The sequence below is a fragment of the Andrena cerasifolii genome, chromosome 12 (assembly GCF_050908995.1).
Source record: "Andrena cerasifolii isolate SP2316 chromosome 12, iyAndCera1_principal, whole genome shotgun sequence".
In the NCBI taxonomy this organism is placed as follows: domain Eukaryota; kingdom Metazoa; phylum Arthropoda; class Insecta; order Hymenoptera; family Andrenidae; genus Andrena; species Andrena cerasifolii.
In genome coordinates this window covers 6,984,698-7,009,702 of record NC_135129.1, presented here as the reverse complement: position 1 = coordinate 7,009,702, position 25,005 = coordinate 6,984,698, and the positions used below count along the sequence as shown (strand labels likewise).

At 51.1% G+C, this 25,005-nt stretch overlaps 4 protein-coding genes across 10 annotated transcripts in view; 3 read left to right on the top strand and 1 right to left on the bottom strand.

The window, feature by feature from the left end:
- Nucleotides 1-769: 769 nt before the first annotated feature.
- Qsm (Zona pelucida superfamily protein qsm) lies at nt 770-19,295 on the top strand. Its single transcript, XM_076824079.1, has 8 exons — nt 770-1,180; nt 14,434-14,535; nt 14,646-14,755; nt 15,219-15,394; nt 17,477-17,707; nt 17,771-17,918; nt 17,993-18,137; nt 18,205-19,295. Exons 1-8 carry the CDS (start codon nt 1,114-1,116, stop codon nt 18,447-18,449), a joined length of 1,224 nt encoding a protein of 407 aa, XP_076680194.1. The 5' UTR covers nt 770-1,113; the 3' UTR covers nt 18,450-19,295.
- On the bottom strand, nt 19,189-22,286 carry Mccc2 (methylcrotonyl-CoA carboxylase subunit 2). The gene is made up of 9 exons (XM_076824077.1): nt 22,111-22,286; nt 21,534-21,787; nt 21,190-21,461; nt 20,585-20,732; nt 20,101-20,516; nt 19,896-20,030; nt 19,697-19,833; nt 19,553-19,638; nt 19,189-19,491 (listed from the first exon to the last, which is right to left on the bottom strand). The coding sequence occupies exons 1-9, from the start codon at nt 22,222-22,224 to the stop codon at nt 19,374-19,376; spliced, it is 1,680 nt and encodes a 559-aa protein (XP_076680192.1). The 5' UTR covers nt 22,225-22,286; the 3' UTR covers nt 19,189-19,373.
- The window catches only part of LOC143375186 (protein daughterless-like), a 98,777-nt gene continuing 95,675 nt past the window's right edge, over nt 21,904-25,005 (top strand). For 2 of the 5 annotated variants that reach the window (XM_076824066.1, XM_076824061.1), the window contains exons 1-2: nt 21,904-22,177; nt 22,335-22,460. The gene's annotated coding sequence lies outside the window, so the exon portion shown is untranslated. Of the gene's footprint in view, nt 22,178-22,269; nt 22,461-25,005 lie in introns of all 5 variants that reach the window. The other 3 variants (XM_076824063.1, XM_076824062.1, XM_076824071.1) reach the window with 3 other exon arrangements.
- LOC143375193 (type-1 angiotensin II receptor-associated protein) lies at nt 22,467-24,941 on the top strand. Of its 3 annotated transcripts, none has more exons than XR_013086831.1 (6): nt 22,467-23,029; nt 23,514-23,548; nt 23,656-23,767; nt 23,839-23,908; nt 24,035-24,241; nt 24,433-24,941. XR_013086831.1 is itself a non-coding variant. In XM_076824081.1 (6 exons), exons 1-6 carry the CDS (start codon nt 22,991-22,993, stop codon nt 24,501-24,503), a joined length of 465 nt encoding a protein of 154 aa, XP_076680196.1. In that variant the 5' UTR covers nt 22,467-22,990; the 3' UTR covers nt 24,504-24,941. The 3 variants fall into 3 exon arrangements, 1 of the variants encoding a protein (XP_076680196.1); XR_013086832.1 differs by having other exon boundaries at nt 24,035-24,245; XM_076824081.1 differs by having other exon boundaries at nt 24,035-24,172.

The following is a 25,005-nucleotide window of genomic DNA, read 5'->3' as shown; positions in this document are numbered from 1 at the left end:
ATCGAGTCGCGACTAGCCTCGGTTTCGTTGAACCGTGCCTAACCCACCTCGCACGGTTTCCTCTCGCAAAAAACGCAATAATTAATCATCGATCTGCTTCGAGGTTCATCCACAGCAGAGAGCAATTATAAATAGACTGAAAGGTTTCACGGGGGGAAGGGACGACCACTTCTCCAAGCTCGCTGGGACTCATTTACATAGTCGACTTTGGCCGGTAACTCACTCAGGATCCGTGTGTCCAGTATCTCGCGAATCTGAACGCCTACGGCAAGACTCGGGTCGACGTCCATTTCGGAAATAAAGATTCCAAAGAGGCTCCGAGTCTCCAGGAGTTTCTAAACTCGCTAGCCACTGTACCACTTGAAGCTTGATATCTCCGCTACTCCGCGCGACTTTCTCAAAGTCCATGAGTGTTTCTGGACACGAACTACATCCGCGTATTCTCCAGATTCGTCGAGAGATAGAGGAGCAGTTTGGCCATGAAAGGTGAACTGCCTTCGTTTCGAAAACGGCGTAGATTCCCCTGGAATTCCCTAATTGTCTAATTGCTGAGAAGGGTACCTGCTGCGCAAAGTACACAGGCACACGCATATCAGCCAGCGGATACTCACGTGCGCCCCGTTAAAAAGATGTTGCCCCGTTCCGCGTGGACGTCCGGCCTGGCAGCGCGGGCGGGTTCGGGCCCGCTGGGGGCCCGGTGTGTGTCGGTGTGCGGTTCGAACTCTCCCGCCAGTGGTCGGGCCCAGTCAGTGTCTCTCGCGTTCTCGCACGGGGAACATCTCCGTCGCGTCTCTGAGTTGCGGTCGCGGTGTCTCTGTCTCTGCCTCGTCTCTGTCTCGTATTCCGTGCTCGGTCGTCCTGTGCGCCTTGTGTTTCGCGCGAACCCACTCGCACAGCGAACGTTTTCCCAACGGTGGACGCGCAGCGACGCTGAGAAAGCTCGTCCACCAGCAGCCACGGCAATCCGACTAAATGAGACTTTTCTGCGGTTAGACCGAAAACTCCGTTCCTTCTCCTTCTTCCTCCCTTGTCCCCCCTTTCTCGTCCCTCTTCCCTATTTCCGGCTGCGATCCCTGAGTGCGTCGTCGGGACCGACGATCAAACGTGTGAGCCATGGAGACTGGAGTTTGGAGATTGACGCTGTGCTGGATATGTGTGCTGGGAGCAGCGTGGGCCAACGGTGAGCGAACCTCCCGAGTCCCTCGAGCCGATTTCCCAAGGGAGAGCGACAGGGAAAACGGGACACGTCCCCTTAATTTCGAGACTCTCTAAGCGTCACGTGGGCGATGGACGATGGACGGTGGATGCGTGTCTCAAGGCCGACAGGCGTTCACTCGTCCATTGCGCCGATCTCACGGATCTCGCGTTCTCCGTCCGCCGAGACGTCGCTCCTCTTCCCTACACTCAGCACCGAAATTGTGCGAACCCTGGACAATACCGGCAATTCTCACCCGCGCCGTTTAGGCTGATTGCAGGTTCTTTTGTTCCGAGAGTCGACGGAAGTGTCGCGCCAGTTTAAGAACCGGGAATCGCTACCAATCGTGGGTGAGCTCAGGCTCTAGTTCTACTCGAGTAGCTATCAAGCGCGAATTTCACTGTGGCGGCTCTCATTGTTACCATCGCGATCGATTGCGCAATCATCGGAGCCCGGTAGAATAAGAACAACTCCGCGACTCTGCGGTGTACTTTCGCGAGCAGGAAAGCCTCGAGGAATTGCGTAAGGATTCTAATAATACCGCGCGAAAGCCTCGCTAGTTGCGTGATTTACGCGCGAACAATAAGGCTGTCCGATGAATCACGCGATCCCCGTAAATCTCATTATTCCGCTCGCATTGCGTCTGTCTACTGCAAACACGGCGTTAGTTATTAGCGGGATCGCGCGATAAAAGTGAAACGGCAGGCGGGAAATTAATTTAATTGCGAATCGGTCGTGCCCGTAAGAAGCTAGGATAGATCTCGGTGCTCTTTGATCCGACGAGACCGCTTTTTTGCGAGATCCGAGGGAAGACATATTGTTCTTGATTGCTTCCTCCAGTTAATTCCTCGGCGTAGGCCTAATGGGCTCCATCTTGCTGCTTGATCGACCGCGATCGATTTTCTTCCTCGCTTCTCTGTTGTGCCGCTTCGAATTCTCGTCCAACGGTCCGGCGGGTGAAATTGATTATCCAGCCTCCGTTCGCGTAATTGAGGCGACCCTGGAGAATGCTAGCCGCGCGGAGATCCTTTCTGTCGCTGAAAGAAAGGGAAGGTGAGGAGGAAAGTGATTTTCCGCGCTCAGAGCTGTGTGCTCCAGCTCGGCCTCTCCTGCCTGCTCGTCAAATTGTCGAGAGGTTAAAAGGAATGCCGAGCATCCGGGGAGTCGTTCGAAGCTCGTTGCTCGCTGTCTGGAGATCGGACGAGTTTTCCTGGATTCGGAGTGGAGAAGGGGGGCCAGGACGGTGGCCAGAGGCGGGGCTGGTTTTCGTATGCAGCTCCTCCGCTTCGGTCGCTTCAGATTCGCTGCACGTGGGTAGGAGAATCGAGGAAAGAGAAGGTGAAATTCGATCTAACTAGTTCACTCTCGTCGCTGCTGCTCGGTATCGAGCGACGGAAGATTTAAGAACGATGAGCGATGTCCCTTGGATGGTCGGTGAAGAGATCTAACGCCTCGAACGCATCGGCAAAGGATGCGCGAATTAAGTTACCGTTTTTGCCTACGAGCAAAGAGTCGCCTCGCTCCATCACGAGTGACGTGGCTGGTTTTTGCGTGCCCCTGTAGGTGAGAGGATAGAACACACCGCAGTATCCTCTGCTTGTCGTAAGAGGCGACTAAAAGGGGGTGGAGTCGAAGTAACCGAGTCCCTCTTGATAAAAGTACGCGCTACACCATCATTTGAGGAGAAGAAGAGAAGTTGGATGAACGTAACATTGTAGGAAACCGCCTCGATTCGATATCCTCCCCTGAGATCCACAGCTCGCCGGAGGAAATGAAAAAGCGGAGATCGAGCGTAACGCAAGAAACGCGGTTCAATCACGGAATAAATCGAGTTGTCCGATTAAAATAAAACGGCCAGGCCGCAGCGGTCCGTGGCCAGATGAAACAGTAATCGCGGTGGTTTCGAGGCACCGCGGCCCACCCCTTATCTCCGGCTAGAAGGCCGCGAGGGAAGCCGTGAAAAATCCGCCGCGAGCGGCGAGATTCTCGCGGGAAAGCGAAAACCAGTTCGCGAAAGAGGTGCGCTGCGGACACCGCGATTTGCTGGAAGCTGAGACACGTGGCGAGGAATGAGGACTAATGAGAGTACCAAGGATCGTTCAGCCACGTAGCCGCGGAGCTTGACGCCCTGCTTTTCAGCCTTATGCAGATCAGGGACAAAAAGACAGGCCGGGGAGAGAGGGTCACGCGCGTCGAGCTATAGGAGACCGTCTCGCGATCGGTGATGTAAAGAGCGTTCGCGCTCGAGAGACACACCGAGGTCGTGGCGCATTTAATTGCAAGGCAGCGCCTCGCGAACGCTCACCTTGTATGCAAAATGAGTATTCGCGGAAAAGTGAATCGAGTGGGTGTCGCCCAGTATCGTAGACGGTCGAAGGCTGGCCCGTTAAAGGAGATCGCCGTAGAGCGCAACTAGCCTCTGCGGAGAATCCGCGATATCGGGCGTCGACACCGCGTAACATCCGGCATAACAGTGTTCCTCTCCTCGTGATACGGCGGCCGCTCAAAGAGCCGGGGAAAAGATAAGGGGACGAGGAAGAAAGGGAGAAGACGGGATAACGCGGCGGCCCTGGCCGAGGAGGACGAGGAGGACGCGGAGAATGCGCGAGGGTTCGCTGGAATGGGAATCGGAGGTGGGAGTGAGAGTGGGAGTGAGGAATCGGCTGGGAGAGGCCATAGGAAAACCGGTTGCCAATCTGCGCGGACGTTGGACATCGCCGGAGAGAGAGAAATCCAGAGAAAGAGAGCGAGAGATGGAATAAAAGGGCAAAAGGACCGGCACTCCGGTTTTCAGCAAACCAAACACCTACCCTCCGAACCATTTTCACTGATTTTTCCTCGAGACCACCGTGGACGGGGAGCGCGAGGTAAATGTACAGATTAATAAGACAAGTAACGAGCGAGAGCCACGAAGGAATATTCGCAGCGCTTCGAGCACGCGGAGAAAAAACCATTCACGATCGCAAAGCAGCACGGAGGGAAGCAGTTCAAAAAGTCCGAGCGATCCTGTCGTCGATCGAAGCCGAAGCGATCTCCCCACCTGGGAGGTCTGAAAATGACTCGAGCTCGGATTTCCAGATCGGAGACTCGATCCTACATCTCCTTAGAAGGCCTAGTTATCGGCCGATGGATCACTCGATCGCCCCTTCGCGACTAATAGCCTCGATTGGGCGCTGAGAGAAATCGACTACCCAGTTCTTTGTTCGTTCGCTAATCAATCCTGATCCATGAAGAATAGCTAGCCATCTGGAGCGATCCATCTATCGACTCTTTCCCTGAGGGTGGAACTAGGTCGCGTCTGCTTGATCGTTCAACGATCCGCGACGCGTACGCGGGTGATTCTTTTCCACGCTCGCCTCCGCGAATCCTGCGGACGGAAATTGCTCGGCGAAAGATAGCGGCGACGCGCGACGGGGGAAAAATTTGTACAGTTATTGCGCCGTTCCTCCGCGAAAACGATCGCCACGGGATCGTGATCTCTGACACGGGAACTTTTTATGTCAGCTCGTGCATGAATGGCGATACGTCCGAGGAAGGAACGTGCCGTCTATTCTTCGTACCTTCTTTAACGATCCACGCCACGCTGCCTACGTTATTCCCTCGTAAATGTTATTTCACCGCGGAGAGCTTTTTCGAATAGGTAAAGAATCAGTCGTTAAAATCTCAGAGGCGGGTAGCTCGCTCTCCGCGCACGTCCCTGGATGTTCAACGGTTACGTAAAAACGGTTTTCTCAATTCGATGACTTGACACGATCCGCGCAAAAACCGTGAAATCGATAGAGCAGAGAATCGTTATGTTCCCGTATGAAAGGGCTACTTCGACTCGCTTGCTTCGCGTGCCGAAAAAAAGTGTAAAATTACAGGGTCTTAGGTTTCTCGATCCTGCACCCGAACCGTGGCCGTTCGAGGCAGTCAACTCTGTGCTTCGAAATGGTTAACCGGCGGTAGAAGACGTTGCTCCGCCTCGGCGTTCCAGGGAGATGTTGCCATAGAACGATCGTAGAAAGCCTTACCCTGGCCGCGATAGCTTTCGTGACCTCTTCTCCTGGTGGATTTCTGCTTCTCTGTAGTTCACGCGGCTGTTCCCCCAGCCAAATATGGCGGATACCGGTCGAACCACTCGTGGTGCACGCGTGTCACCGTGGCTGCGTGGGCACGCGCGCCTGTGCGTGTGGAGAGCTGGAGACGAAGAACAGACAGGAGCACCCACGGGCGAATTCCTGCCGTTCGACGATCGCCATTCGATGCCGTATAAGCTTCTCCGCGGTGAGGTTCGCCGTAAAAATCGCCCACCGGTACCGAGCCTCCGTTTTAGGCTGACGATGTCTTCTTGCGAGGCCGTTTAAGCGAACCGTGCGCGTCGATTGACACGTAAAGAACACGCTGCGCTTCTCTTGCCGCCAAGCCCCGCGTTGGCTTCAACGAGGCTGTCCGGGAAGACACTTCTATTCCCTTGGATGATATTTTTGCCAGGCCTCCTAGGAGCATTCCTCTGTATAAACAGGCTGGCGTCGTTTCTCCTAAGGCTCTTTCATTCCCTTAGACTCGCCACGAGGCTTTAAAAGTGAAACGCATTAGGCGAGTTCAGTAGTTCAGCTTGAAGGGTTTCCAGCAACCGGATCTACGCATCTGGGACGTAATTTCAAGCTGGTCTCGCGTCGCGTACAGAGTAGCAATTTCCAAGGAACGGAGTATAATCAAGCCAGCGAGACGACACATTCTTATTTCTATCCTCCACTCGAGAATGTCAATGACGATACCGCCTGTCGACGTGCCTCTTCACAGATCTTCCCACTTTGCTCGAGCAATTGTCTTCGCGTTCGTCCGTCCCATTAGAACCGTTCGATCCTGTTCGCCGGACTTCGCGGTCGCTTGCCTTCGCGTTTAATAATCGTCGAGCGAACTCGAGGAACGACTTACACGCACGGACCATCATTCGGAGTTTGCGAAGTCACCCGGTGATTAATCGTTAGTAGCGTCTTTTTCGCCGGTCCTGTAATCCCGCAAAGTCGCTAGTCATTCTTAATTCATTATCAAAGCGCCTTATTTTCATTGAGGAAGAATGGCCCCACGTGAACGTAACCATTCGCGTACTCGCGGGCCACGTATTCCCCGCGCTTTAGGATTTATATAAGCGAATTTAATTGGCCTTCCATCATCGACCCGCGAACTCTTCCCCCCGATTCGAATTCAACCAGATAGTCCCTGAGCAGTTTCCGTTTCCGCGCCGACCGTGTGACGATCGTTCCACGCAACCGATCGGGGCCCAAAGTGCTGGCGCGGTCGCCGTTGCACTCGCGGAAACATTAATGAATTGATAGGGGGTAGGTAGGTGCTCCCGCGAGATCGCGTTAAAGGCAAGTTCGCGGTGAAGCTCGGGAGATTAATGAAGAATTAATGCTAACGAACGTAATAATTACGGCGGCGTTCGAAAGGAAGCACCATAACGCGAACGGAATGGGCAATCCTAATGGGGATAAGGGTAGAAAATATCGTCGAAAGTCGTGCACGGGGAACTATTAACGAAAAAGAATCGGGCGAGGATTTCCTCGATCAGATAAGGGCCCGACGAAGAAGGAGAGGGCTGCCGTAAAAAACGGGCGACATTGGCTGTAAAGTAACGGCAATGAAGCGGCCGGTTAACGAAACTACCGGCGGCGGATCGTTTCGTAGCTCGGGTATCGAATCAGTGGGAATTACAGCGACGATTATAACGGTCGTTAACGAACCGCGTTTGCGCAGATTCTCGGCAGACTCGGGCAATTAGAGCCGAATCGCGGGCAACGTTTGCGCCGACATTACGATGCGTGACCGATTCGCGCAGACTAGACGGCGCGGCGTTCCCGCGACAAAAAGCGAACCGATCTCCGCGGGATCATGGAGAACTCACGGCGCCTCGATATCAGAGCGCTCCCTCGCCCGACGTTATTGCTGGCAATTAGCCTGAGTGGCGAGCATCACGCCCAGCCATTCCGGCGAGGAAAAACTCCAAATGAATCGGTGAAAACTGCGCAACGCCTTGGAGACCGGTGGTCTACGGGCTCCGAAGGCTTCTCGCGGCTTACAAGCAGCGCATTTGTAAGGATTAAAAAGCCGTCTTCTTCAGGGAAGCGTGTCGAGTATGCACCGCCACGCGTTCGCTCGTCGAGTGTGCGAGCGCATTATCGCGGCTGGATCGCGCGTATAGGTTCCCAGACGCACGCGTCGTTCGTGCGTGTCTTTCGTCAGGCCCTGTACCCGAGAATTCCACATTTCTGCCAATGCGTTCTTCGATCGTTAGCTCGGCCATCAAGCGCGATAAATCTGGCCTCGCGTACCCGCGCCCTCCGCATACGTTTACTTATACCTACTTTGCGATAATTGCGCGCTGCGAGGCCTGGTAGCCGCGCGGCTGAAATTTCAAATAAATTAACGACCCGCGAAACGCCGGGCAATTCTCCTTTGGTCATGGATCGTTTCGTGAAAATAGCTTTCTGTCGGGGAGAACGTGGCGTACACTCCCATCACCTTTGTCGGCTGTCTTCTGCATCCAATAGTGATCTATCGCATCGCCTTGACTTCAATTAATCGACGAACGCGGTGCATTTTCGAAAGCAGCGACTTCAGAGTGACACGGGTTGCGCCCGCGGGCTTAAGCAGGATCCGCAGGGTCTAATGTTATTCCCCCTCGGGAGACGTCCAAGAATCAAGGAGGATAGGACGGACTCGAGGAAACAATTAAATCCTGCGATCAGATAAGCGCGCGAGTATCCTCCGGAAAATGTATTCCGCGCTCGGGTCGAGAGCTACAAAGTCTGGATAATAAAGCGTGCCGGAAGTCGCCTAGAGATAGATCCAGCCCGATTCGATATCTCGATACGACACGATGCGACAGCACGAGCAAGTCCCTTTGAGCGATCGGGGATTATCGTTCCTCCAATAATTTCCCCATGAATTATCTCGCTGCGTCTGAGGCGATACGTTCCCGCTCCACTGCGATTATCGAGAAACTTATCGCCGCGTGAGATGTGACAGCGACTCTCGATCGTATCAAATACTAATTTCTTCCTCCTCTAATTCATTCCTCCTCGGCTGCCCCACTCGTTCAGGCTTAGCCGCTGGACAAACAAGAAATCCCTGATGGAATCGCGCTCCATAGATTCGTTCCCGATCAATTTCCCTTGTTTCGCGAGGGAACGATGATAAAAACTAGGCAACGATGTTTCCTCGACCGGCATCAATTGCCACGTGTGCTTAGGATTGCCTGGTTTTTGTGAAAATACAGTACTATATGTGATGAAAAATATAGTACAAAATAGAACTACATTAAATTGACACCTTATTTTTTAAATGTATATATTTTTCTGCATTTTGCATTATTAATTAATTTATTGTCCTAAATATGTCAAAGGTTTGATGGCACTGAAACTCCAAATTAACATAGGTGTATGGAGGGCTCATTTTTTATGAGAGATAGACTGGCTCTGTTTCTCGCTACTTCATATTAATGAACATAATGATAGGAAAAATCCTCTTGGTTAAGATTTAAATACGCAAATTAAAGTTTTGTCGTTGCCATAGAATACAAAAATAAGTAAAAATTGCAGAATTTTATCGGTGTACCAGAAATATAGTATTTTTGCATGGATACTACCTGTATCTTTTTCTAACAGTATATAGTATTCTAGACAAAAATATAGTACAATACTATATATTATCGTGCAGCTTGCGTATTTTCGCGAGTGGCGAACAGAGATCCAGAGTGGAGAGGTCCCGTTACGCGTCGGTCGTAATTAAGCAGAATCCTCGCTGTTCCGAAATCCTGGTTGGCGAAAGAATACCGCGGATGCCCCGGGGAGGAAAGATCGACGCAGCTCGTTACGTCTCGCGCACAATACCATCCGAAGAATGCGGGCCGAAAAAATTGCGCGGCGAACGGGACGCGTAACGACGCGTGTGAACGTTTTATGCACCAGCGAGTCCAGGCGTAAAATCGTTCAAATGATCGCGCCACCGCCGCCGGTTTAATCGTCCCCGAGATTACCGAAAATGTGCATAACGGTAATCAGAGGCCAGTGGCATTATTCCTGCACGGATCCCTGCCGCCGTGATAAATTATTCATCCTGCATTCAGCTCGCGCTGGATGCACCTTGCTCTTTGTGCCGTTCGGCTTTCGTGACTAGCCCGCGACCTTACGGGCGACCAGTTGCCCGGTGTCGCTTGACAATTATTTCTTCCCCCGTCCAACGAGGAAGTCAGCGGGTCGCATAGCCGCCAGATGCCTCGGATCCCATCGTTTCCACTCTCGTCTTTTCCGAAGCTCTTCAGACTTTGGCGTACCACGTTAGTGGGAAACGAAGCAAAAGGATGACGGAGAGGAGAGCGCGGCTCCCCGAGAGAGATAAGATTATCGAGTCACCGAGTACTTAGTAAGAAGTAAGAAGGCATCGGCGAGATAGCATCGAGATATCGAGGGTTGTAGTCGTGGTCGCATGGCTCGCAGCTCGCAGTCTCCGGCGACCATATGCAGTCGGTTTCGCGGCGATTCCGTCGTTTCCCGCGGTCCTATCGACAGAATCGTAGACCGCTAATGATCTCCGATGATCAGTGATTTACCGCTGGCAGCCGTTGTGTAATCGGTCCGGCGTGTATAGCCACGGCCAAAGGAACCGGAATGAAATCACCGTTACCGAGTCTCAGCCGCTCCTCTTTTATCACTCTCGCGGGCAACCTGCCTCGCACCGATTACGAACTTTCGATCCTGTTACGCAGCCGCGTACATCGCTCCACGCGTCCATAGACGAACGCCCCGGGATCCTGTAATTCCTAGGCGCGGGCCGTTCCGAGCGTTAGATCATAATTGAGCGCTTCTGACGCCGTTTAAAATGCTCGACATTCGCGAGGCGGTGCGCGTCGACACACGCTCGCGATCCTTAACCCCCGCCGCAGCAGACACGGGAAACTCGATAGCGCGGCCTTTTTCTAAATACCTCGCGCCAGGAAGCACCGGCACAGAACCGCGCAACAGTTCCATTGTCGGGGGGAGAATAATTCAAGCTCACGCGTCGAGATTCAGCCGTCGAGGAACGCCGCCGTCGAGTAATTGAGTAATTGAATTACGTAGCGAGCTGACGTTTGAATTAGCGGGGCCGCGTTGACGGTGACCGGTGGAACGCGAGTGGCGAATTTATTTGCATAACTGCGAAAACGTAGGCAACCGTTTAATTAACGTCACGCGTAACGAGCCTCCCCGGTCGGCCAGTGGCCGTGGTTCGCGGGGAATTGTGCCAATTAATATCGCGCTGTTCTTAATTACGGGCCGATGTAGCGTATCGTGTAACGATTAAGAGCTTTCCGCTTCTTTTTAGCGTCGCTCCCCGGCGTGTATCAATTTGTAGTACCGCTTCATTTGTCGGCCTTGAATCTACTGCCGACGGCGCGTTCGACGAATGGCCTAGTCGCCTGGGAAACGATTAGATCTGTCCCATCTCGATCGCACAGCGGATGCTTCTCTAAATCCAGCGAAGCTAACTGTAACCGCAGAAATCCGCGCCATGTGCGCTCGGGAGGTTGCGAAAGTCCTAAGAGAATCGTTCCTTCAGCGTCTCGCCTGCTCGTATCGCGGTGATTTGCAACGGACGCGACCGCCTTCGTAGAATACCGTGGCTCCAATCTAATTTCTCGATCCCCATGAAAGCAGTGGGGGTTCCCGCACCCCTGCCGGCTCGATCAACCCGCGTTCGCGCTGTTAGAGGCAATAGGAGCGCGATAATGATCGTTACTTTGCCGCCGCGACTAACCGCGATGCAGTTGGTAAATCGGCCAATTTGTCGCCGGCGAAACGAAACGGCAGCGACGGGCGGCATCGCCTCTCCGCGGCGCGGCGCTCCTAATTGCAAAGCGCGATCGATTTCTCACGCGGGACACTCCACGCTCGGCGTGGACGGAAAAAGGATAACACCGTTCCGAGTCACGCCTACGTTCGGGTTGGCTTCCTGCTCGCGCTGTGTTTATCGGTCGGGTTAATTGCTGACCGTAGAAATTTCCAAGCATTTCGTTCTTCCGATACGCGAGATTAACAGTCCGCCGAGCCACTCTTCGGTGTACAGTTAACGCGGCGACGTATGGGCGACGGGACGCGAATGCTAATCACGCGGCGGCGGTCGTCGTGGTACCGGATTTCCACCCTTCCGCGTCGCTGCGTGCCTCGCGATGAGAACGCTCTCCTCGTCGAGCAGTTCTTTATACTCGCGATGACTTTGGCAACGACGCGACGCGACGGTGCACGCTCGTTTTAGAGAAAAACGCGAGCCTCTGGCTGTGATCCTCCCTCGGCGCAGGTGTCCTTGATCCCTGGCACGGCGATCGTCGGAAAACGCGGTACGCGAGATCGCCCGGCGACGCGTAATTATGCGCCTTCGCTCCTGTCTTAACACTCGGCCAGTAATGGCCTGAAATTATTGTAATCCCACTGATCGCGCGTTGCCGCAATTTGCGTCGATTCTCCTGCGCTGCCCGCAACTTTACGAGACAGTCGGAGAAAAGGCGGCTGCGGAGGCGCGAGGGACAGAGACAGAGGCCGGAAGAGGAGAGCGCTCGAGGGAGCATCATGCAAATCCATGAAAACTATCTCTGGCATCGACAGTGAAACCGGTCGCTCGACAACCGATTCTCTCCTCCTCGGACCCCTATCTCCGATAGTCGCGTGCTGTTTGAAACGCCGAGGATACGCCACGAAACGCGAAGTGAACGCGAGAAGTGAGGGGGAGGAGAGGAGGACAAAGTTCAGGGCCGTGGAGCTACGGCTCTGCTTCGGCGTGGACGTTATCCGCGTTGGATCGCGAGCCGGAATAAAGATCGCCGCGTGGATCCGCGGGGCTGATACCAGCTGCTGATTCACGGTGCGCGGCGGAGTGTCAAAACCTCGTGGCATCTGTTGCGATTCCCGATCGGAGAGTTTAATTGCTCGGAGGGCGGGCCGGGGCGGAGGTGGGAAAGCTCGTCGATAGAAACGGAAAGCGGGAGGCAATTATGATACAAGGTGGGAAGACGAAGAGAGTCGCGAAGACAGGAGACCCGTGCGGGGGCACAGAGGTCGTCTTCGACTTGTTCGTAAGCTTCCTGAGATCTCAATCTCTGTGGACGGAGTGCACAGAGTTTGCAGAGTGTGCAGACCCCGCGAGAACCAGCAGAGGAGGAAGTAGAGGACGACGGCGAGGGGAGAGGCGAGAGGAGCGGAATTCTCAGAGCAGGGTGGTGCGTGCTTCTCGGATTTAATGGCGGAAAACAGCGTCGGGATAGAATAATAAAGAAGGAAGATGCGAGGGGTCACGGACGCCCTGGCAGGATCGAGGAGGGTTCGTCGAAGGCAGCAGCCCGCTTTCGGACGGAACGATCACTCGAGGATGAACGCGGATCCCTATCGGCGCCGCGGCGGCATAAATTACGAAAACAATGGACAAGTGTCCGAACGCAGGATGCTGGGAGAAAAATCTCGTCGCTGGCTCGTTCGGGGCCACGGTGGACGGCGTTGAAAAACCGAAACAGGAAGTCGTCCTCGCGCCTGACAGCGGGGTAAATAAATGACACCGCGGAGAAGATGGGGACACGGTGAGCGGAGAAAATAAAGGAAGAAGGAGGAATGGGAGGTGCGGGATCTCTCGCGACGAACACGACTTTGGGAGACACAGAGGATCAAAACACAAAGAGGCGAACGGCAACGGAAGACAGAAGAAGCGCGAGGAGGAGCAGAAAACGAAGAAACCTGGTCGATTCTCTCCACGAGAGTCGGGCCGGGTGTCTTTGAACTTGGAGAACCGGAGGTGGAGCAAATAAAGGCGAGTCGGACGGGGCGGCGGGACAAAAACGTAGCGGATGTCGAAAATGGAAAAAATGAGAGGAAGAAGAGGAGAGAGAAGCTTAAGGTTACGGACCCCGGTCGAAGGATCGCGCAGGTGGTGGTGCTGCCTAGGGAAGCGTTTAAACTTGCTAATGGAAAAGACCACCGACCCCCGTGGCTATTTGAAGGCGACACGCAGCGCATTCGCGTAATATACTCGCGTTAACCGTAGATCCCCGCGGAGACGCGATCACCGCTGGTCACTCTTCTTCGTCGGCTTCTGACACGAAACCGGAGAGGTCATAGGTTCCCTCCGAGCAGGGAAAAGGCTCTTTCCCGCGATACCTGCAACGTGTACCCATCTTTCATTAAAGAGAACCGAGCAGTTTACCCCTGGCAACCGAGCCGGGACGTGCACGAAACTTTCTCGAGCCCGTTCCCTTGTCGTGTAGAACGCTCGCCAGGTTCTTTAACACCGTGTTGCGCACGTGACGATGATACTTCACCGTGAATTATTGCTCGGTCCGCGAACCTGCCCGCCAAGTGCGTGCGCTACGTCCCGTGGAGAATACCACGCTTCTCCCTCGGATGCACGCTGCAACTGCGTTCCGAACGATACCCTCGATATTCTTCTAGATAGATCCGAAGGTGGGGCCAACGTTTCGACAAGGCGACAGCCCGAATCGCCGGCCGTTGAATCCATTAATCTGCCATTCAAACAGAATTATCGTTGACTAGGTTTGATGGGATACCGGGTTACGATACCGACTGGCAATCAGTCCACGTTTATTTCAGGCTCGGGCATTCACGGCTGGAAATTCAATTACCCGGGGAGGAAGTGATCTGTGGGATACGCGGCGATTTCTTCTTGCCTTTTGGTTATTCGCGGCCGGATGGGGCGTTCTTTTTCCATCGCGATAATGCGAACCGGTGGTTTCGGTGTATCACGCGGACATTACTCGCGAACGGTGAAAGTATCTATCATCGTGTACCGCGAATAAACAGGGACCAGCCCAAGCGGGATATACATCAGCGAGGGATCCTCGAGCGCGCGATGTCGAGCTGTTCGCTTTTCAAGGTCGAGACGTTTACGACTTTATGGGGCAATTACCGTGGTATACTGCAAGTTAGTTTGCGGCTAGGCCAGACTCCTTCTTCCTTCTTTTCTTTTACCTGTCCGTCGCGCGGACAGGATCGTGCTGCGCACCTTTCCAAGCCTCCCTACCCCCTTTTTTCCCGAAGCGTCTAATCTACCGGAGCGATATCGCGCGATACTTTATGAGGAACTGGTCCGTCGTCCTTCCGCTCCTTTGAATTACAATTTCCTGCCGTTGGAGAGGCCTCAGGGACACGTCTCGACGTTTACATCCCATCGGGACGGTGAAAAATCAAAGATTTCTAGCTGTTTGTCCGTTGCAGTTCAAAGCAAAGTGAGGTGCTCCGAGCAGTGGATGGAGGTGGACATCGTGAGGAGTAGTCCGCGAGCGAGCATATACCTGCAGCAGTTGAAGGACTTCCCAGGTAAACATGGATCCCTGTGAACGTTCCGTCACCGGCGCGGCCGTGAAACGTACACAGCAAGCGAAGGTACGCGCGTATTTTCCGACGCTGAAACGTATCTCCGTTTGCAGACGAGGCTTGCAAGCCGCAGCTGAGCAACGGCGTCGCCACGTTCCGATTATCGCTCCTGGAGGAGGACATATTACGATGCGGCATCACGAAAGTCGTTAACAAAGTCACGGTAAGGCATAATTACCAGCCTGATCGCCGATAAGCCGCTATGACTTCCGAATAATTAAACGAACGGACAATTTGCGCGACGGCGATGCAACGTGATTTATGTCCTTCGATTAGCCTGGTGATCGCGATGGATTTTCAATCCACGTCGCGTCGTAGACATTCGCGCTGCCCAGCGCGATAAACTCTTGCCGGGTCGATTGCGTTCTCGTGCTTAAAGCTCGGGGAAGGGAATCGATTAAGCTCGCATCCGGCGCAGGGCGCAGCTAAAGGCACCTTTGCGTCCAATTTCCCGTCACGGTTCTGCCCGCCAGGCTGGAAGGAAAAGTACGAGAGGCAGCTTTTGAGACGAACGTTGCAACGCGGGCGCATCGAACGATAATCCGTCGCGATTGCTTTCATTGTTTCCCCGTGTTCGCGATCCCTCGCGGATTCGAGCGAAATTACACTCGCGTAATGATACACAGGGTCAGAAGGTGTACTTTCATCGGATAATAGTGGAGGAGCCGGCCGACTCGAGCAAGCACACGTTCACGGTAAAGTGTGTGATCACCGAGGTCCTCGTGAAGCCTGGAATCTCGGTCGCCTCCAATCACACCACGGTTCGGCGCAGCGTCTTTCCAGCAGGCTTCCAAGAACCAGAGTGAGTTCCTTCACGTTTGTTTCGCGGACCCCTCGCTTCCCCGCGCTTCGAATTAAACCGTTCGCGTGCAAGTGCAACGACAAAGAGCGAAACAGCTGTTGAAGGCGGTTAAGTGATTGTGCGCGTGCAACAGTTGCGCTCCCTCATCAAGGACAGCCTCTTCTAATAGACTCTAGCAGCTAGTAGCAATAAGAAGCGATAGTTACGGGCTTCTTCGAACGCTTCGTTCCAGCCAGCTCTGACTCACGGATGTGTGAAGCGGTTTTCACTCCAACGATTTCAGCGCTTCGCATATTCCGCGCTGGCTGCAGTGACACGAGGCCGTGCATGGCCAGACGGGGCTGTCCACTCGCGAGCAGGGCTAATTCGTCATGATTGCCCGGGCTTGTTACGGAGCTAATTAGACTCGTTCAGATTTCAGTGAAAAATAGGTTCGACTTTATTTAAGGAAATTTCTATCATCCACTCGGTCCGCGAAGTAGAAAACTCAAGGACTCGTCGCGTTCTCAGCCGAAGGACGCGCAAGGTGGACGGAGCCCGTGGTCACCGACTTGATTCATGGTTTCACGATCCATTTATTAATCGAGACTATACGCGCGCAGGTGCTGGAAAACCTGAAATGTAATTTTAGCCTGGAACACGTCGCGTCACAGAGTCTCCTTCTCTTTTCTGCTCGCTCTATGGAACTCAACTCCGCGAGTCATTCGTATTCCCCGTGTATTCCCAGTAAAATGCTCCAGCTGGCGCGCGGCTATCAAGAGGGATCTTTTTATTCGCCCAGAAACATGTAAATGTGGTCTAAGAGCCACTAACGACCGTGTCGAACCTGCCTCTTCCAACATTAAAGATCGCTTCTCGATTCGAATAAAACTTGACTCCTGCAGCTTTCTCCGCGCTTCGTCAAAGCCTCTCGCTTTCATCCTCCACCAGATAAGCAGTCCGTACTCGTAGCAATCAGCTGTCATAATCCCACTCGCTGTTACGTTTCGGAAGAGGCGGAGGTGCCGCGACGAGGTCCCAGCGAACACTTTCCAAATTGTGATTTACTGGCGACGGTGGACGCGTATTTGCATACCCGACGGTAACGGGCAGATGGTAGGAAAGCCGTAATGTAATTTTAGCTTGGTTACGGAGTGGACGGCTGTCACGGGTCCTCTCTTCCTGTTTCCCGTGGACGAAAGTCACTTCGCCAGGCGACATTCTTCTGGTATACTCCCGGGACTCGGCCCGCCAGAGCCGCGGTCTCGCCGGGAATTTTTCTCCCGTTCCTGTTTTCCTGCTAAGCTAATTTATTGGCACTAATCGATCGTGGCCGGCGATGGCTGTTGCGCGGATACCGCGGGATCGCCGATGTCGCCTGCGAAACCAGGAAGCCGTAAAATCTTTATTGTTGAATTATCAGGCTGTATCTCGCGCGGCCGATCCCCCCGCCAGGGGTCGAGGCACGCACCACGGGAAAATTCTTTCTCGATCTTGATAACTGTTTCTGCTTCCACGAACTCCGCGGAATCGCATGCCTGCCCGATTGGACGCGTCCACCGCGATTAGGGATCGCCGAGCGCGTCACTCGGCTATCGACCGACGATCGAGCAACTGAAGATTCTTCGGATGCCCCTCGACTCACGGAAGATAATGGACGCGGCCTGAAAAACCGTCCGACGTTCCCTTCCTTGTCATCGTCACCCGATTTCAGTACCGTTTTTACGTAGGCGCATATGTAGCCCGTGCCGTTCAATCTTCAGAACGTACGGTTCTACGAGAACGGCGGATGAGTCTGCGAAAGCGGGACAGCGATTCGGGTTGACGAACAAAGTGTTCGATGACTGTGAAAAGTGGCGGGACTCGTTCACGGTTTTCAGCGTTCTTGCACGCGGACCGAATCTTTCCCTAACTGTTCACCGAAACATGTAGATCATCGCGATCTAGCGATTCGACGCGGCGCGATACCGTTCGTCGGCTGTTCTTTTTCCTTGGAAATTGCATTCGGACGCATCTTCCTCTAAATCGAGCGTTGCGTTCGCCAGATGCCCGCAACCCGAAGGAATGAGAAGCTTAATCTGCATCGTTTGTTTCTCGCGGTAGTATGGTCGAGATCAAGGGCGAGATCTCGAATTCGGCTCCGGTACCGATTTTGGGGGTTGGCGTGAGACAAGGTGGGATTTTGGTGACTGGGGAGTTGAACGTCAGTCCGGGCACACCTTTGCAGATGGAAATCTTCTTGGACAACATGTCCGCACCAGTTTATGGGCTGTTGGTGAGCTACATGTTGGTAACGGACACCAAATCGCAAGAGGAAACGATCATTATTAACGGGTAATTAGTTGCTGATCCGTGTGTCTGATTTGTGGAGCTTGTACATAATCGGTTTACCTTCAGTTGCTCCGTGGATCCGTATCTGTTCGAGAATTTCAACACAGTGGACGGGGACTTCCTGACGGCCAAGTTCCGAGCTTTCAAGTTCCCGGAAAGCACTTACGTTCAGTTTCGCGGCACTGTGAACGTCTGCCTGGATAAGTGCCAAGGGGTAAGTCGATTCTCGTGCGTGAAGCGCGTTCGTTAACTGTTAACCGATACTTACCCTTGGTTCTGTTTTGTCAGATCGAATGCAGCAACGGCCAAGTAGGATTCGGCAGGAAGAGGAGAGCCATCGACGTCTCGAGCACTGACAAGAACAAGATCTTCGAAGTGACCATGTCGACTTTCATCAAAGTCGACTTCGAAGAGGACGCCGTGGTCGACAAAGGTAACTCATCCACTGCAGACTTGACCCTGCCTTTCGGGTGATTTAACGAAAGTTTCGCGCTCCACAGCTCTGTCGGAATTGTACATCAGACGGGGGAAGAACCGGACGAAAGCTAGGGCGGTGATCGCCGAGGAAGTCAGGGAGCAGGCTGCCCCGACTACCATCAGGACAGAGGAGAGAGCTTTCATAGCGCAGGAAGTCAACGAGCAATTCAAATACAAGGTCACCGAGACGGAGACGAACGGCTGCTCGTGTAGAACGCTGCCCCTCACCATAGTCCTTTCCTTCCTCTGCCTCTGCAAGTTCTTGTAGAACCCGAACGTCGACGAACAATTGCTGATTGTAAATAGGAGGCAGCTTGAATGTCGGCAGGATTCGAGTGCGCCACGAGCAGGGAGGATGAAATTTCTCGCTGGACGTTAGTATAATTCCTTTTCTTTATGCGTAGAGAGAAACTGTGACTTTCAAACGTGCCCGGCGACGCGCATCTACTTTGCGCGGCATCGAATCGAAAGAGAAGTCGATGAGAGGCACGGGGTTCGCCGCTGGGAGAGTAATCGCATAGCTTTTATTCCGGGGGTCAGGAAGGCAGGCAGGCAATGGCGCGAGTGCTCAAGAAATTTCTCCGCTCTGCGACCGCCGAATTTTCCACCGTTTCCCCTCACTCGCAGTCCGCGTCTTTCCTATAACTCTTATACGTTCTTAGTCATACGCTCGCGAATAACCGCCTAATATTGCATACAGTCGCTATACCGCCAGAAGAAAATCGGCCTTTGCGAGCGGAGAATGCCGGGGACCTAGTCGCGCGACCAGCTGTCACATCGCAATTATCACTTAAGCCACTTGGACGATCGCGAGATAATTAATTGCTGCTATAATCTCAAAGTAATTATAACGGGACGCGCTAGTGTAAAATAGCTGTTAATAAAGCGAGAGAGCGAACGGGTCGATGCGCTTAGATTCGCGCTCGTTATTTCTCGCCTACGTGGAGGAGTGTCCTTATCTTTTAGTCGCGTATGGAGAAGAGAGAGGGCTAATAAAGACGCGCATAGAAACGTAAAAAATACGTATATACTTGGAATGTCTAACACTCATGTATACACGATGATTCCGTATAAAAAATATATATGTATATCTTTGGCTTAAAATTATCTCGGATACAGGCGCAATAACGATCACACCGAGCGACTTACAATGTTATAGTTGCAGATCATCGATTCCATCATCGAAGCCACTTCACATTCGGAAAATTCCGTACTTTGTTTCCGGTATGGGCGCGTTTAGAGTGGCCGATAAGCTGAGCCCGAGCACCACTCTGGTGTCCGCGGGATCGATCACCCCATCGTCCCACAGTCTGAAAGATAATTCATTCGAACGATTCTTTTTTTGCAGCCTGCTATCACCAGACAGCTTACCTCGCGCTGCAGAAGTACGGTGTACTCTCCTTATCGAACTGCTCCAAGATCGGTTTCTTCAGTTCCCTCTCCTCTTCCTCCGTCCACTGTCGATACAATCAGAGCTCACATCGATCCGAACGATACAAATCACGAAGTTAATACCTCTTTCCCATCTCTCTTCCGCTGATCCTTGGTAATCTGAGCCAGCACGCCGGCAGCCTGCTCTCCTCCCATCACGGACATCTTGGCGTTCGGCCACAGATAGAGAAATCTCGGGGAATAAGATCGACCGCACATGCCTGCGTAGAAATCAGTCGGGACGTACACGAAATTAAACACTGGCATCTTAATCGCAACGTACCGAAATTGCCTGCACCGTAAGAGCCCCCTATCACCACCGTGATTTTAGGCACCTGGGCGCAGGCTACAGCAGTCACCAACTTTGCCCCGTGTTTGGCAATGCCCCCGGCTTCTGCGTCCCTGCCCACCATAAACCCTGCAGTTTTATAATAGACAACGTTACTCGCGGGTTATCTGGCTGGAACTTTGACGAGCGAGCTACGTGCCTGTGATGTTCTGCAAGAAAATAAGCGGTATCTTTCTCTTCGCACAGAGCTGCACGAAATGGGCACCCTTCATCGCGCTCTCCGAATAGAGCACGCCATTATTCGCGACGATTCCCACAGGGTAACCGTAGATCCTGGCGAATCCAGTGACCAGCGTTTCGCCGTACTGCTCTTTGAATTCGCGGAACTTGGAGCCGTCCACGACCCTCGCGATCACTTCCCTCACGTCGTACGGCTTCTTCACATTCGTCCCGACGATACCGTAAATTTCGTCGACCGCGTGGGCGGGTATTTCCACGTCCCTGTTCACGTTTACGTGCATCAGTCTCTGCCTGTTCAAATCCTTGACGATCTGACGGGCCAGGAACAGGGCGTGGATGTCGTCCATGGCGTAATGATCAGTGACTCCTGATACTCTGAAATCATATTTCGGCGATTATGGTTGCACACGGTAGGGGAGGGTTAAAGTGTACTTGTCTATTACCGACAGTGAAGCGCAGCACCTCCCAAATCCTCGGTGGTAACGTCTTCGCCCGTAGCAGCTTTCACCAAGGGTGGTCCGGCTAGGAAAATTGTACCCTGGTCGGCAACGATCACGTTTTCGTCAGCCATCGCTGGAATGTACGCACCCCCTGTGGCAAACAGTTGAATAATATCACGAATAGGTAAGGGGCCGTGCTTAAATTACGTAAGGATAATTTTATCGATTTCGTACTCCCTCCCTCTCCCAGTATAAAAATTCGTAAGATTTGATATTGCAACTTCCTCCTTACGTAACAATTTTTACATTTAATTTTTTCAGTTATTAAAATTCTGTTTAAAGTTTATATACTTCATTTAACTCGGTTTCGTGAAATTTAAACTAAAACTACTTTTCTGGAACATTAATGATAGAATTTGTATTTATTGAAAATTAGGTTGAAAAATATTACGTAAGACGCTACCTGACTCCCTTCCCCCTCTGTAAGAAAACGCAAGAAATTCGCGACCCACTCCCAAAAGCCTTACGTAATTTAAGGCGACTCCGAAACACATACTGCTTCGAGTTGCCGGAGAACCGCGAGTAGAACGAGTTGACAATATTCAGACCTGCCGTGCAACTCCCCATGACTATTGCGATTTGCGCGATTCCCTTTGCGCTCATGATCGCCTGGTTGTAAAAGGATCTACCGAAGTGCATCTTATCGGCAAACACCTCGGCTTGCTTGGACAGATTCGCACCCCCGCTGTCTACTAGATACACGCATGGTAACTGGTTCTCTTCCGCGATCTCCTGCGCTCTCAACTGCTTCTTCACCGTGATGGGGTAGTACGTACCACCCTTCACGGTTGCATCGTTCGCAAGTATCACGCACTCGGTCCTAGTAACGAATAACCGCATTTTTATGCTATCGTCTTTCGTGAGTGCATTAAAGACGATGGTTAATATTTACCCCTCCACTCTGCCTATACCAGTGATAATACCACCGGCCGGCACATCCTCTTTATCGTACAATTCGTAGCCCGCCAATTGAGAGAATTCAAGAAAAGGGGATGATGGATCGAGCAGCGCGTGTATTCGTTCCCGTGGCAAAAGTTTCCCCTTTTTCGTGTGTCTCTCTCTCGCTTTTTGCCCTCCGCCTTCTGTAATTTTCTCAACCGTCTTCTTCAATCTGTCTACCGCGCTTTTCATTTCAATATAATTCTCCTGGAATATTATGATTTTTAATCGGTTCTAAACATTTGAAATCCTAAGGCATAAACGATCGGAGCATGCGCAAGTGTTTCGTAGCATTCGTAATACGCGCGCAACGATTGCGCGGCAGTCGCGCGTCGGGTTCCTAAGCGCTTTCGTAAACATTTTTAATTTATCTTGATAGAGATAACGGAGGTCACGACGTTGTGCTGCGACAAGCTTTACACCTTTTTCGAGAAAACGAAGGCAAAATGAACCGACAATCGGATTCACGATAGAGAAGAATCCAGAGTTATTGCGTTGCGAATGGAAAATGGCTGCACTATCATTCTAACCTGGTAGGCTGATGACCCTGAGTCCTGCGTACTGCCGATAATAATCGCTTCATCGTGAAATGTCCTTGTAAGCATTCGCAAGCGCCTCGTTAAAAAGCTACTCTTTCGCAACATCTTGTATCAATAATATTTTTATTCTACTTTTTCAAACTACGTTAGGCAGTTAACAACAACTCACGTGTGTACCATACGGTGGTTACGACAATGCAATTCGCATATTTCAGGGAACAAGTCCCAGTGCCCTCTCATCGTAGTCACGCGTAGTACGGCGAGTAGTGTTCAACGTATGGCGCGAGTAATTCGGAATTGCGGCAGGGGCAGCGTTTGTCGGAAAAAGATCGCAAAATGAGGTAAAATTTGCACATATAAGTGATCCGAGGTCCACGAATAATTCCTACGATGCAAAGTATTGAAAGCTGTTTGCTTTTCCACCCATTCTTCCAACGTACATGCCGAAAGATCATGAAATACAAAAACAAGTTTCCCACGCGTCCCAGTAGAGAGATAAATAGTCGTACGATGCATTCTTTATTTAAAACATACGTTTTTATGACTAACACACTATCGTGTGTTAATTAATTCTACAGACAGTCGTAAGATTGATTGGGAGGGATTGAGGTTAGCTTTTAGCTTTATTTGTACTACGGAAATCTCACTAGAGGTGGCGTTGCAGTAGGTCGTAGGCGGTATTGTTTCATACGCAGTACGTATTCGTTTTGTGTTGCGTTGGTGGGACGTTACGGTAGCAAGAACATTTTGATAGTCGAGAGTAAACAATCGTGTTTTGATGAACAAATAATCGACATCAACTATCGTATAAAGAAGGAGCCTGTTAGTAACTTCAGAGTACAATATACGAATAAGATTTCACGACAGAAAAATGCCGGATACATCCAGTATATCTCATTACCCGTTAAAGGTAAATATCGTAGTATCGTTAAGTTTTCCCCACTTTCTCACCTGAACTTTTTATTACACGCAAACTGTTTGCTCCCTCTTTTAAAACATAATCCGTTGCACGTTATGATTGTCCCGTTATCGTTTCGCATTTTTATCGCTTTCCCCTCGCACGCACGCGTGCAAATATTTCTATCCGTTGTCTTCTAATGTGCCCGATTATGGGACCACATGTGAGATAATCCCTTGTAAATGTAATTATGTATTCGTGGAAGCTTTTATGTAATTCTTTCGATGCGGTGGACGTTCAGCACGGGATAAAATACAATTATATAAGGGCATACGGCAATGAAACAATTCCATAACTTGCTCGACGAGTTTCTCGTGTTATCGAAGTGGTCTACTCATTACCGATACTTGTATTTACGAGAATCCGCGTTTTAGAACCGTACACTTCGCGTTTATATTCTGAAATCACTTCTTACAATCCTCTCGGACTTTTTCAGGTGATATTTGCAATTCATTTAGTGCTAGTAACATGGTAAGAACAAATTTTATAACGTTATACGTAACGATCTATAATGTACAAGTACTTTATAGCGCAGTGTACAGAGCGCGATAATTTTACTTAATACACGACTATTTTAGGGGTATTCAGGGTTTCTGGTGCCCGAAATCGGTTATGTTTTACAACACCCTATTCTTTATCTGCTTATTATGGGCTATTCACAATATCGAATCGGACGAGCCGTTGCAATTTGTAAGCACCTAACATTATTATACCCTGCGTTCCCTTAGCGCGCGTGTGTATAATAAAGTTAAACATTTTAGGCACTCCTTATAAACGTAGTTTCCATATTTTTTGACGTAGTAACATTAGCGGTCTACTTCCCGACAACATGTAAGTCTGTCCATTGTGTTTATCTGTTTTATTTAGTTTACGACTAACACAAAGCTTACATAATTACGTCATTCTAATTAACCTCCCTGCGCAGAGATGTATCTATCTGATCGCACAAACTTGTAGATGCATCCGAGAAGTTTAGCGCAGGAATTATGATAATAAACCTGATTGTGCGCATCTTCACAAGCGTGTACCTGCTGAGAATAGGGCAGGCAAGAGGTGGATGCTTAGCCACAATGTTTCCGCAGAGTCCTGCGATGGGTCAGTAAAAGATTCGATACAGATCCATGTTTTGTAGACCTGCCTTGCTTCTTCAACATTTCGCTTTGAGTAGGTGCATGAAATTTTCTTTACTTTCAAGCAGAATTTTTATTACTTCGTTTAAAGCTAGCGTGAATGTAGACTATGCAATTGCGAGCCTCTTGTACGCAAGCATTGTGAAATGTGTGTTACGTCGTCTCGTGCGTGGAATTTAAAATGTTCAGGGGGGCAGGATGATCACAAGCATTTTTCTATTTTAGGCTTTGGCCGACAGGATTACGAGGACATATCTCATTCGATTCCACAAAATTCTGATTTTGCTGGAGTCTAAGGATCTGACGTGATATTTCCAAACCTAGATATAATATCAAAGGTCACAATGTCGTTGTCGTACCTATATTTGCTCGTAAGATGTATGCGCACGTATAGCTTCGACATGCAAACCTAGTTTTTGGAACAGAACGTTCATATATCAGAATCTCAGAAAATATCTCAACAGTAAAGCGGGTGGTCGTTATTTTTTTATCGTATCGCCTAGTTTCGTGACACCCGAGCGTGGCCTACCGATCCAGCTACCGTTATCTGTCCACACGTTGACGACAAAATGCAACGCGCATTGTACAATCTTAATACCCGATGAAATTGTATTGTTATACCACTGTAATAAACGTTACCCTAGATTTATATTTCATACGTCGAACCAACGGAGATTTATTCTATATAATTGTTTGTATTTATAACGTATAAATAAAAAGTCGTTACAAGCTAATGAAGACTCGTTAGGTTCCTAACGTTGTTATTTAAGGATTTCTGGTACGAGCTGTTCGAGCGAT